Source organism: Pristis pectinata, chromosome 14 (assembly GCF_009764475.1).
Source record: "Pristis pectinata isolate sPriPec2 chromosome 14, sPriPec2.1.pri, whole genome shotgun sequence".
NCBI classification, from domain to species: domain Eukaryota; kingdom Metazoa; phylum Chordata; class Chondrichthyes; order Rhinopristiformes; family Pristidae; genus Pristis; species Pristis pectinata.
This window is the reverse complement of record NC_067418.1, coordinates 1847342-1860291: the sequence shown is the minus strand read 5'-3', so window position 1 is coordinate 1860291 and position 12950 is coordinate 1847342. Positions and strand designations below refer to the sequence as shown.

The 12950-nt window shown below is 51.8% G+C and overlaps 1 protein-coding gene across 1 annotated transcript in view; it reads left to right on the top strand.

Annotated features, from left to right (window-relative positions):
• LOC127577593 (polypeptide N-acetylgalactosaminyltransferase 18-like) overlaps window positions 1-12950 on the top strand; it is an 88210-nt gene that overhangs the window by 43440 nt on the left and 31820 nt on the right. Inside the window, exons 3-4 of the mRNA XM_052028853.1 lie at window positions 207-373; window positions 9695-9878. Of these exons, the coding sequence (XP_051884813.1) occupies window positions 207-373; window positions 9695-9878 (351 nt within the window). The remainder of the gene's footprint in view (window positions 1-206; window positions 374-9694; window positions 9879-12950) is intronic.

Genomic DNA, 12950 nt, shown 5'->3' with positions numbered 1-12950 from the left:
CTGTTTCTGTGCTGTATCGCTGGGCTCTCCCTGATCTTACAACCTCTCCAGAACTGTACCATTCGTTTAGTGTGTGTCTCCTGAGGTTGGAGTACGGGGAGTGTGGCTCCCTCTGTGCTCTGGGTGTGAGAACTGGGGCAGACTCCTCTCCAGGGGACAGGAGAAGCTGTGAAGCCATGTTGCTGCCTCTGATTGTCTCGGTCCAGGTGCAGGAACCTCAGCTACCCGGCCAACCTCCCCCAGATCAGCGTGGTCTTCATCTTCGTGAATGAAGCCTCCTCGGTGATTCTACGGTCCATGCACTCGGTGATGTCCAAAACACCAGCCCACCTGCTCAAGGAGATCGTGCTGGTCGACGACAACAGCAACAATGGTGAGCACGTTGGCTTGTCTCTGGGATGTTCCGGGGCTCCTAACTACATAACATTGGGTATTGGTTTGTTATTGTCGCCTGTACCGAGATACAGTGAAAAACTTTGTGTGCGAGCCACTCAGCCAGATCATTCCGTACATCAGTTCATCGAGGTAGTACAAAAGCAAACAGAATGCAGAGTATAGTGTTGTAGTTACAGAGAAAGTGCTGTGCAGGCAGACAATAAGGTGCCAGGGCCATAACCAGGTAGATTGGAAGATCAAGAGCTCACCTTTTAGCATATGAGAGCTCCTTTCAAGTGTTTAATAACATCGGGATAGAATTTGTCCTTGAGCTTGGTGGTACGTGCTTTCAGGCTTTTGCATCATCTGCCTGACAGGAGAGGGGTGAAGAGAGAATGTCCAGGGTGGGAGGGGGTCTTTGATTATGTCGGCTGCTTTACCGAGGCAGTGGGAAGTGTAGACAGAGTCAATGGAGGGGAGACTGGTTTCCGTGATGTGCTGGGCTGTGTCCACAATTCTCTGCAGTTTCTTGCGGTCCCGGGCAGAGCAGTTGCCGTACCAAGCTGTGAAGCATCCAGATAGGATGCTTTCCATGGTGCATCTGTAAAAATTGGTGAGAGTCAAAGGGGACATGCCAAATTTCCTCAGCCTTCTGAGGAAGTAGAGGGATTGGTGCGCTCTCTTGGCGGTAGCATCAACATTTTGTGCACAGCAAAAGCACATTAAATCCAACTAGCCGTGTTTCCTGTGCAGAGATCCATCCATGTACTCCTCCCTGCAAACCCATCCACTGCCCTCTGACTCAGTGTCGAAGTCTCCTCGTCTAATTTTCCAGAGTGAATTATTGCCTTTGGAGCACTGCATCAGTCACTAGCAGATCTGCCTGGTGCAGGGCACCACAGGGTCCTCTGCTTTATGAGGCCAGGAACACTCTGTCGAACCAACCTGCCTGCCTCTGTATCTGTGCATGACTGAGTACATGTGTGTGCTTTGTGTGAGTGTGTGTATGTACATGTATGTTCTTGTGTGTGCACAAGGGTGTGTGCATGTGGTGTGCTGTAAATGTTATTCAATTATTCAAGGGATTTTTCTTTCTTTGTTATGGAACGGTTTGGTTAGATTGTTCAATAACCATCTGCCTCCGTGAGGTGTACTTCACTGGACTGCACCAGAGGCATTTCCTAGTAAAACCGGTGGTGGATAACAGCAGCAGCACCTGTGGCTGGGCACTGAGTTCCATTGCTAACCTTGGACCAATTACAGAAAGAAAATGAGACATGCTAGAACAACTCAGTCAAGCAGAATCTGTGGAAAGAGAAACCTGTCAGCACTTACAGTCTGCAGCACTTCCTCAGAACTGGGGAGGAGTGGAGGGGTTACAGTTTGCAAAGCAGGGCTGCGGGGGACGGGTGATAAAATTAGTCACATGTACATCAAAACACACAGTGAATTGCATCTTTTGCGTAGAGTGTTCTGGGAGCAGACCTGTCGCCACACTTCCGGTGTCAACATAGCATGCCCACAACTTCCTAACCCGTACGTCTTTTTGGAATGTGGGAGGAAACCGGAGCACCCGGAGGAAACCCACGCAGACACGGGAAGATCACTAGCGTGTATATTAGCACTGTAATAGCGTCATGCTAACTGCTAGACTGAGGTGTAGGAGAACAGACTGTGTGGGGATTGGTTCGGACAGATCAGGTAAAGAGCATGAGTACTGAGCATCAGTGAGGCATTTTATGGAAATGAGGTGAGAAACGAGCAGTTTACCTGAAGTTGGAGACTTCAATGTTTGTTCCAGTAAGTTGCGAAGTGCCCATACGGAACATAAGATGTTGTTCCTCAGTTTACATTGGGTTTCACTGTGGCAGTGGAGGAGACCACAGACAGATGGGTCAGAATGGGAGTGGGATTGAGAACTAAAGTGACACACAACAGGAATCTCAGCATCACCCTTGTGGACTGAATTGGAATTGGTTTATTATTGTCACTTGTACTGAGGTTCAGTGACAAACTTGTATACTGATCATACAGGTCAATTCATTACACAGTGCATTGAGGTAGTACAGGGTAAAACAATAACAGAATGCTAGAGGAACAAAGGACTGCAGATGCTGGAATCTAGATGTAAAACACGATGATGCTGGAGGAACTCAGCAGGACAGGCAGCATCCGTGGAGAAAAGCAGGCGGTCAACGTTTCTGGTCAGGACCCTTCTTCAGGACTGAAGATAGGAAAAGGGGAAGCCCGATATATAGGAGGGAAAAGCAGAGCAGTGATAGGTGGACAGAAGAGGGGAGGTGGGGTGGGCACAGGGTGGGGATAGGTAGATGCAGGTAAGAGATAGTGATGGGCAGGTGTGGGGGAGGAGGGGAGAGCAGATCCACCGGGGGATGGGTCAAAGGTAAGGAGAGAGGGGGTAAAAAGAAAAAAAGGGGTAGAAAAAACCAGAGAGAGGCTGGGAGAGGGAAGAAGAGAAGAAGCCTGGTGGGGGTGGGGGTGGGGGGGGTGGGGTGGTTTCTGAGGGGAAGGGGGGGGTGAGGATTACCTAAAGTGGGAGAATTCAATGTTCATGCCGTTAGGCTGCAAGGTCCCAAGATGGACAATGAGGAGCTGTTCCTGCAGTTTGCGCTTGGAATTCTCCCGGCAGTGGGGGAGGCCGAGGACTGACACATCAGTGACAGTGTGGGAGGGGGAGTTGAAGTGACTGGCAACAGGGAGATGCAGGTCGCGGTTACGGACAGAGCGCAGATGTTCTGCGAAACGGTCACCTAGTCTGCGTTTGGTCTCCCCAATGTAGAGGAGGCCACACTTGGAGCACCGAATGCAGTGGATGATATTAAGGGAGGTGCAGGTGAATCTCTGTCTCACCTGAAAGGACTGTTTGGGTCCCTGGATGGAGGTGACGTAGGGGCAGGTGTTGCACCTATGGCGGGGGCAGTGGAAATTTCCTGGGTGGGAGCGGGATGGGTGGGGGTGAGGAGCAAATGAGGGAGTCGCGGAGAGAGCGGTCGCTGCGAAAGTTCAAGTTCAAGTTATACGTTATTGTCGTTCACCCACATGCTGTAAAACACATAGAGGAATGAAATGTGTTTTCCCCCAGAGTCACACAACGGAGGACAGACATAGAACAGAGGACATACAATAAACGCAGACAGAAACATTCTGCAAGCACAAATAGTGCAAAAAATGGTGTATACAGAATACAAAATTAGTGCAGGGTTAGTGCAAAACCGAGTTGGATGAAGAAAATACAGAACTCAGTGTGTTGCACTAATTGTATAAACATGTTCAGCAGCGGCCAAAGTTCTTATACGCCGTTGTGCAAACCAGGGCTTTTGACGCGGCATTTGTCTGAAACTGTCTCCAGGGTATTCAGGAGCCTGACAGCCTGGGGGAAAATACTGTTGTACAGTCTAGTCGTTCTGGCCCAGATGCTCCGGTACCGCTTGCCAGATGGCAGTGGGACACATAGGTTGTGGGAGGGATGAGAAGGGTCATGTGTGAGAAGGCAGAAAAAGGTGGGGAGGGGAAGGTATGCTTGGTGGTGGGGTCCCGTTGGAGGCGGCGGAAGTGGCGGAGAATGATGTGTTGGATGCGTAGGTTGGTGGGATGAAATGTGAGGAACAGGGGGACCCTACCCCTGTTGGGTCTGGGAGGGGTGGGGGTGAGAACGGAGGTGCGGGAAATGGCAGAGATAGGGGTGCGAGCTCTCTCGACCACAGTCAGGGGGGAAGCCCTAGTTAGAGAAGAAGTTGGACGTCTCAGATGTCCTGGAGTGGAAAGCCTCGTCATGGGAGTAGATGTGGCGGAGGTGGAGAAATTGAGAGAAAGGGATGGCGTCCTTGCAAGAGACAGGGTGGGAGGAGCTGTAATCGAGGCAGCTGTGGGCGTCAGTGGGTTTGTAGAAGATGTTGGCGGTTAAGGAATCTACTGAGATGGAGATGGAAAGATCCAGGAAGGAGAGAGAGGTGTCAGAGATGGTCCAAGTGAATTGGAGAGCAGGGTGAAGAATGCAGAATAAAGTGTAACAGTTACAGAGAAAGTGCAGTGCAGGCAGACAATAAGGTGCAAGGCCATAAAGAGGCAGATTGTGAGGTCAAGAGTCCATCTTACCGTACTAGGGGACCACTCAATAGTCTTATACCAGCGGGATAGAAGCTGTCCTTGAGCCTGGTGGTACGTGCTTTCAGGCTTTTGTATCTTCTGCCCGATGGGAGAGGGGAGAAGAGAGAATGTCCGGGGTGGGTGGGGTCTTTGATTATGTTGGCTGCTTTACCGAGGCAGCGAGAAGTGTGGACTGAGAGCAGGTTCTTTACAAAGCGATCCCTCAGTTGGTGTTTGGTCCCTCCAGTGTAGAGGAGGCCACATTGTGTACACTGAATGCAGTACACTGGATTGGAAGAGGTGCAAGTGAATCACTGCTCCACCTGGAAGGACTGTTTGGGTCCCTGGATGGTGGGAAGGGAAGAGGTAAGTGGACGGGTGTTGCAGCTCCCCAGCTGTGGTGGGTGGGGACAGAAGAGCAAATGAGGGAGTCACAAAGTGAGCAGAACTGTGAAATACAGAAAGGGGAGGAGAGGGGAAGATGTGACTGGTGGTGGGGTCATGTTGGAGTGGACAGAAATCGTGAAGGATTGAAGAATTCTGGTTGAGAGCTCCACCCACTGCGGCAGAGGGGAAGCTACGTTTCTGGAAGACATTTCAGAGGCAGCAGGGCGGAAGCCTCATCGTTGGCACTAACACGGCACGGACAGAAGAAACTGTGGAGAAAGGAAGGGCTGGGTGAGGGGATGTGAAGTCGTGGGAGTCTGTGGGCTAGGAGAAGGTGTTCGTGGCTCGTCTACCTCTGATGGTGGCGAGGAGATCCAGAAGGGGAGTCCGGGATGGACCACGTGAATGTAGGATGGAGGTGTAGAGGGACCGAACATCCATGTGACCAGAGGAGTGGAAACGGTTAAAATGGCAAAGGGCACCAGAAGAGTCACGGGTGTAAATATTACCCCAGTGTGGGTGAGGGGTGGAACTGGGGGCCGTGGATGGGAATGTGGGGAGAATAAAATGGGATCAGTGTAAATGAGTGGTTGATGGTCGGCACGGACTCGGTGGGCCAAAGGGCCTGTTTCCCTGCCGTCTGACCCTATTCTTCTGCAGTTAGTGCTTTGTCCACATAACGTACCGTGCTACCGCTGCAGACACTGATGGTCATGGCACTTGTTCCCTGTTTATGCCGGCCCGTGACAGCAATGAACTTAAATGTGTGATTGTGTGCTGTGTGTGTTCAGGTGTGTGTGTATGAGTGTGTGTGTATGTGTGTGTGAGTGTGTGTGTGAGTGTGAGTGTGTGTGTGTGTATATGAATGTGTGTCTGTGTGTTTGTACGTGTGATCTGTTTGTGTGTGTTTGTGTGTGTGTCTGTTTGTATTTTGGTGTGTTTGAGTGTGTGCATGTGTGTGTGTGTGTATCTGTGTTCTGGTGTGTGAGTGTGTGTGTGTGTGTGTGTATATGAATGTGTGTCTGTGTGTTTGTACGTGTGATCTGTTTGTGTGTGTGTCTGTTTGTATTTTGGTGTGTTTGAGTGTGTGTGTGTGTGTGTGTGTGTGTGTGTGTGTGTACCTGTTTGTGTTCTGGTGTGTGTGTGCCTGTGTGTGTGTGTGTCTGTCTGTCTGTCTGATCTGTTTGTGTTTTAGTGTGTGTCTGTGTGTATGTGTCTGTCAGTCTGTTTATGTGAGTGTGTGTCTGTGTGTGTGTTTCTGTGTGTGTGTGTGTGTGTGTGTGAGTGGGTGTGTGTGTGTGTGAGTGGGTGTGTGTGGGTGTGTGTGGGTGTGTGTTACGCCTTTGCCCTTGGTGTACAGACAGCCAGAGCACCTGTGCGCGGTGACTGAGTGCGACACCAGGGTGTGAGCAGTGCCGGGGTAATCACGTTGAAGGGTTTCCAGTCTGTGGCCGTGACCTCCGCTCGGAGCAGACGTCCTCTCCCGCTGCATCGGCCAGATCCGGTTCTCCGTACACACTGGAACATTCTGGAGGCACTGTGGCCGAGTTGCCTTGTGATAGCAGCCGCTGCTGGGACTGAGGATGGTGTCCGGGGTCCCACACACCCTGAGACCCTCACCCAGCCTGTCCCCACCCCCCACCCTGAGACCGTCTGCAGTCAACCTCCCCCCCCCCAACCCCACAGAGAGACAGTGGAGAGCAAATGCCAGAGCATCACCATGGTAACATTAATGGATCTACAGGGACTCAGCAGGCTCGGAGTTTAGCTCCAGAAAATCCCAGCACTTTCCCTGGGAATAGTGGGACAGTACAAGGCTATTCAGCCCGACAGCCTGTTCTGTCCCTGTGGGGTGGGACTGAACCCTCGACTCCCCGACCCAACTAAATACTACATCAAAGCCCCCACCCCTCTCTCCTCACCCCCTCCCTCAGCACCTCCCCATCACCCACCCCTCCTCTTCAACACCCTCCCCTCCAGCAGCCCTCCCTCCTCACCCCTCCCTCACCACCAGCCCCCCTCCTCACCCCTCCCTCCTCACCCCTCCCTCACCACCACCCCTCCCTCCTCACCCATCCCTCACCCAGCCCCCCTCCTCACCCCTCCCTCAGCACCTCCCCAACACCTACCCCTCCTCTTCAACACCCTCCCTCACCACCACCCCTCCCTCCTCACCCCTCCCCAATCACCAGCCCCCCTCCTCACCCCTCCCTCACCACCAGCCCCCCACCCCCCCCCCCCGCCAGCCCCTCCCCATCACAGATACTGGATTGCATTCCTGATTTAGTAACTGATATCCCGAGACACCAGGAGGGATTTGAACCCATGCTCCCAAATCACTAAGGGTGGTTTAGTTCTGCGGCTGCCGAGGTCTAGACCACTGACCAGTGATCCAGAGACTGGAGTCCAGATCCCCGGTGGGGAATTGAAATTCAAGTCATTGGACAAAGCCGGAAACTAACGGACTGTAGTAAAAGACACGCTCAAGACTCTGGGGCAATAACCACAGTGCTGGAGGAACCCAGGGAGGGAGAGGGATGGTCGAGGTTTTCTGGTCGAGACCCTTCATCAGGACTGAGAGGGTGGAGGGGAGATAGTGGTGTATCAGTGGGAGGGAGAGAGGTGAGGTGGGTGATAGGTGCAACCAGATTGGAGAGGGGAGGGAGAGAAAATGACTGGAATATGGAACTGGGGAGGGGAGGGTGAGCCGAGAAGCCCAGGTAGGTGGGTATGTGGGTTATGGGCAGATGGGGGAGGGTGATGTCTGGGTAACAAGGACTGAACGTTGAATTTTCCAGTCTCAGCCAACCCTCCCTCTCTGTTCCATTCGAGCTCCCACCACTCCACCCAGCGTCTCTCTCCCTGAGCCCAGCTTTTCTATCCCCCCCAACCCTTGTTACCAAGACATTACTTTCCCCTGGCTCCACCTGCCCGTCTACCCGAGTCCCTTCCCCCTTGGGTTCACCTTTCCTATCCCCTCCCCCACTCAGCTCTCATCAACCCCCCGCCATCCCACCCCCAATCTGGTTCCACCTATCACCTACCGGCCCCTGCCTCACCCCTCCCTCCCTCCCACTCTGATATTCTGGCCATCTCCCCTCTGCGCTTTCTGTCCTGATGCAGGTTCTCAACCTGAAACCTCAACCTTTGACTCTCGCCAACTTTTACCAGTGCACCATAGAAAGCATCCTATCTGGATGTATCATGGCTTGGGACGGCAACTGCTCTGCCCAGGACTGCAAGAAGCTGCAGAGAGTTGTGGACACAGCCCAGCTCGTCACGGACACCAGCCTCCCCACCTTGGACTCTTGTTGTCTTGGTGAAGCAGCCAGCATAATCAAAGACCCCACCCACCTGGGACATTCTCTCTTCTCTCCTCTTCCATCGGGTAGAAGATACAGGAGCCTGAGGGCACGTCCCACCAGACTTAAGGACAGCTTCTACCCCACTGTGATAAGACTATTGAATGGTTCCCTTATACAATGAAATGGACTCTGACCTCACAATCTACCTTGTTGTGACCTTGCACTTTATTGCACTGCACTTTCTCTGTAGCTGTGACACTTTACTCTGTACTGTTACTGTTTTTACCTGTACTGCATCAATGCACTCTGTACTGCCTCAATGTAACTGCACTGTGTAATGAATTGACCTGTACGATTGGTGTGCAAGACAAGTTTTTCACTGTACCTCGGTACAAGTGACAATAATAAACCAATACCAATACCATCCCTCTGCCTCCACAGAGATCGTTGTAAAGTCCCACCTGGGTCACTAATGCCTCTCGGGAAGAGATCTGCCGTCTTTACCTGGTGTACCATCTCTACCCTATCTCTACCTTTCATAATCTTATAACTTGCCCCAGCAATCTCCTCTCTTGCCTCTTTCAGTAACGTCAGATTTATGCCATCAGGGCCCTGGGGACTTACCCACCTTGACTCCTGACCTCCAGCGCTGTCTGTGTGGAGTTTGTGCATTCTCCTCATGACCGCGTGGGTTTCCCCGGGTGCTTCGGCTTCCCTCCCACATCCCAAAGCTGCGTGGGTCGGTGGGTGGGTTGGCTGTTGTTAAGGGCGACGGGAGAGTCGGTGGGAGGTGTTTATGGGCATGTGAGGAAAAATAGTGAGGTAAGTGGGCAGTGGGGCTGATTGGGTTGAGAACTGGAATAGACTCTGTAACCCCTTCCAGCCCTTCAGCCCTTTGAGATCCCTGCCTTCCCCCAGTTCCAGCCTCCCCATTGGCCTGATTTTACTCCACACAGACAGTGCCAGAGGTCAGGAGTCAAGGTGGGTAAGTCCCCAGGGCCTTTCAATGGCCTGGTCCCAAGCTCTGAAATGATGTCCCTAAACATCCCCTCCCTGCCCTGATGTTTTCATCTGTGGAGATTTTTTCTCAAGTCCAGACGCAGGGTCTTGACCCGAAATGTGGACTGTCCATTTCCCTCCACAGATGCTGCCCGACCCGCTGAGATCAGGCGTGTGTTGAGGCAGGTACATTAACAACATTTAAAAGGAACTTGGACAGGTCCATGGATAGGAAAGGTTTAGAGGGATATGGGCCAAACACAGGCAAATGGGACTGGTTTAGATGGGAATCTTGGTCAGCATGGACCAGTTGAGCCGAAGGGCCTGTTTCCGCGCTGATGACTCCGTGCTCCAGATTTCAGCACCTGCAGTCCCTTGTATCTCGAGATTTTTTTCTTGCTTCATCGAGCCCCTTGGGACATTTTACAGTGTTAAACATGCTACACAAATGCAAGCTGTTGTTGGTGTCCGTCAGCCCCCAGTGGGATGTTACTAACGGCAGCCATCTCCCCAACTTGCAGATGAACTACGGCAGGACTTGGGACCGTATGTGGAGGAGGTGAATGGTCGCCGTCCGGGCTTCATAAAAGTGGTCCGGCACGTCCGGCAGGAAGGGCTGATCCGCTCGCGGATCAGTGGCTGGAGGGCGGCCACGGCCCCTGTCGTCGCTCTGTTCGATGCCCATGTGGAGTTCAGTGATCAATGGTAATGTCACTCCCCCCACCCCCCCCTTACCCCTCCCTCCACCCGGTGAAACGCTCCACTCGGTGAACCACTGCTGTGTCCGTGGGGGAACAAGCACCGGGAATATCATGGACAAGGGGAAAATATTCCAGAGACTGTGTGATCAGAATCAGGTTTACGATCACTTACTGAGATGTGTGAAACATGCTGTTCTGTGGCAGCAGCACAGTGCGTAAAATTACTGTAAATTACAAAAATGACAAGTAAATAGTGCAATAAAAATGAATAACAAGGTAGTGTTCACAGACTGCTCAGAAATCTGATAGATAGATCTCTTTATTAGTCACATGTACATCGAAACACACAGTGAAATGCATCTTTTGTGTAGAGTGTTCTGGGGGCAGCCCGCAAGAGTCGCCACGCTTCCGGCGCCAACGTAGCATGTCCACAACTTCCTAACCCGTACGTCTTTGGAATGTGGGAGGAAACCGGAGCACCCAGAGGAAACCCACGCAGTCACGGGGAGAACAGACAAACTCCTTACAGACAGCGGCTGGGATTGAACCTGGGTCACTGGCGCTGTAGTAGCGTTACGCTAACCGCTACACTACCGTGCTGTTAAGACCGTGAAGAAGCTGTTCCTGAATCACTGAGGGTGGGTTTGTGTAAACTGCCCCATCACTTTATACACGCAGAGATTAGCCCGTCTGTTCTCTCAATCTAACCCCATGTGATGCACACAGTCTAACCCCACTCCCTGCCCCTGTAATACCCCAGTCTAACCCCACTCTCCCCTCACTCCCTGCCCCTGTAATACCCCAGTCTAACCCCACTCCCTGCCCCCTGTAATACCCCAGTCTAACCCCACTCTCGCCTCACTCTCTGCCCCCTGTAATACCCGTCTAACCCCACTCCCTGCCCCTGTAATAGCCCAGTCTAACCCCACTCTCCCCTCACTCTCTGCCCCTGTAATACCCCAGTCTAACCCCACTCCCCTCACTCCCTGCCCCTGTAATACCCCAGTCTAACCCCACTCCCTGCCCCCTGTAATACCCCAGTCTAACCCCACTCCCTGCCCCCTGTAATACCCCAGTCTAACCCCACCCTCCCCTCCCTCCCTGCCCCCTGTAATACCCCAGTCTAACCCCACTCTCCCCTCCCTCCCTGCCCCTGTAATACCCCAGTCTAACCCCACTCTCCCCTCCCTCCCTGCCCCCTGTAATACCCGACCCAATCTAATCCACTGTCGTCCACCCTTTGTTGTTGCACTTCATTTGACAATCACTTTCACCGTAATGTTCCTTTGCAAAGAATTGGCATTGTCTGTAATGCAGAGATTTCCACACTAAACGACCCTTTCTGAGGATCGGTTAGCACAGTCCTTGAAGTGTCGTCTTCATTGCTCCCCTCACCCATGGTTACAACTTTCTAATCAATTTTCCCCCTTTTGTTCTGTCCAGATACACGTTCCACATTCCAACAGCAGCCTAGCAACCATTTGATTCAGGGATTTACTAATAAAGCCGTTCCCAGCAGTGGCCCTTTACCCTTGATCCTTAGAACATTCACAGCGGTTCACGGTTTCTGTGCCTTGCTGGGAGACCTCGGAGAGAAAGTAAGCTGGTGAGGGGACTGGAGTTGGTGTGGCCTCAACCTCAGTCCTCTGATCGCTGGCCCATTGCGCCAAGCCGAGGTGAGAACAGCCCTGGGGACAGAGCAGGAAGGAGAGGAGGTGAAATTTCTTCACTCATTGTGGCAGATCTTTTCAATACCGTCCTGCAGGAGCAGAGGTCAATGGGCTTTTGAACATTGGGGAGGTGGGGGATAAGGAAATGGGGGGGGGGCAGATTTAGGATCAGCCATAACCTTATTGTACAGGGCAGTCTGAAGGGGTTGACGAGCCTCCTCTGGTGCCCTGTCTTCCCATCTCTCCAGCAACTGCTTACTCACGGTAAACAAATAAAACTGCTGGAATCTGAAACAAAGCAGGAATGCTGTCAAACAGGTCAACACCAGAATCAGGTTTATTGTCATTTGACAATCACTTTCACCATAATTATTTAATTTTCCTTTGCAAAGAATTGGCATTGTCTGTAATGCAGAGATTTCCACACTAAACGACTTATGTGACGTGAAATGTGTTGTTTTGTAGCATCGGTACAGTGCAAAGACATAAAATTACTATAAATTACAAAAATAGTGCAAAAAAAAGGAATAACGAGGTAGTGTTCATGGGTTCATGGACCGTTCAGAAATCTGATGGAAGAGGGGAAGGAGCTGTTCCTGAATCATTGAGAGTGGGTATTCAAGCTCCTTGTCCTCCTCCCCGATGGTAGTAACGAGAAGAGGGCGTCCCAGGTGGTGAGGGTCCTTACTGATGCTGCCTTTTTGAGGCAGCGCCTCTTGAATATGTCCTCAATGGCGGGGAGGGTTGTGCCCGTGATGGAGCTGGCTGAGTCTACAACCCTCTGCAGCCTCTTGTGATCCTGTGCATTGGAGCCTCCGTACCAGGCTGTGATGCAACCAGTCAGAATGCTCTCCACCGTACATCTGTAGAAATTTGTATGGGTCTCTTTGTTAAGAAAGGATGTACTTGCCACAGAGGAGTGCAGCGAAGACTAGACTGGTCCCTGGCGTGGTGGGCTCACTGTATGATTGAGAGACTGAGTAGTCTGGGCCTATACTCTCTCGAATAGGATATCTCATTAATATTTGCGGAATTCTAACAAGGCTCGACACAGGGAGGGTCTTCCTCCCAGGTGAGGGTCTAGAACCAAGGGTTAGTCTCGGAATAAAAGAAAGGCTCGTCAGGACAGAGATAAAGAGACATTTCTTCACCCAGAGGGAGGTGAACCTTTGGAATTCTCTAGCCCAGAGGTTGTGGAGGCTCAGTCCAAGGTCATTCAGAGATCAGTAGGTTTCTGGATGTTAAGGGAATTAAGGGACAAGGGTTACTTCAGGAAAAGGCTAGTATTGGTATTGGTTTATTATTGTCACTTGTTCCAAGGTACAGTGAAAAACTTGTCTTGCATACCAATCGTACAGGTCAATTCATTACGTCGGTGCAGATAGTGAGGTAGCTTAGTCATGATC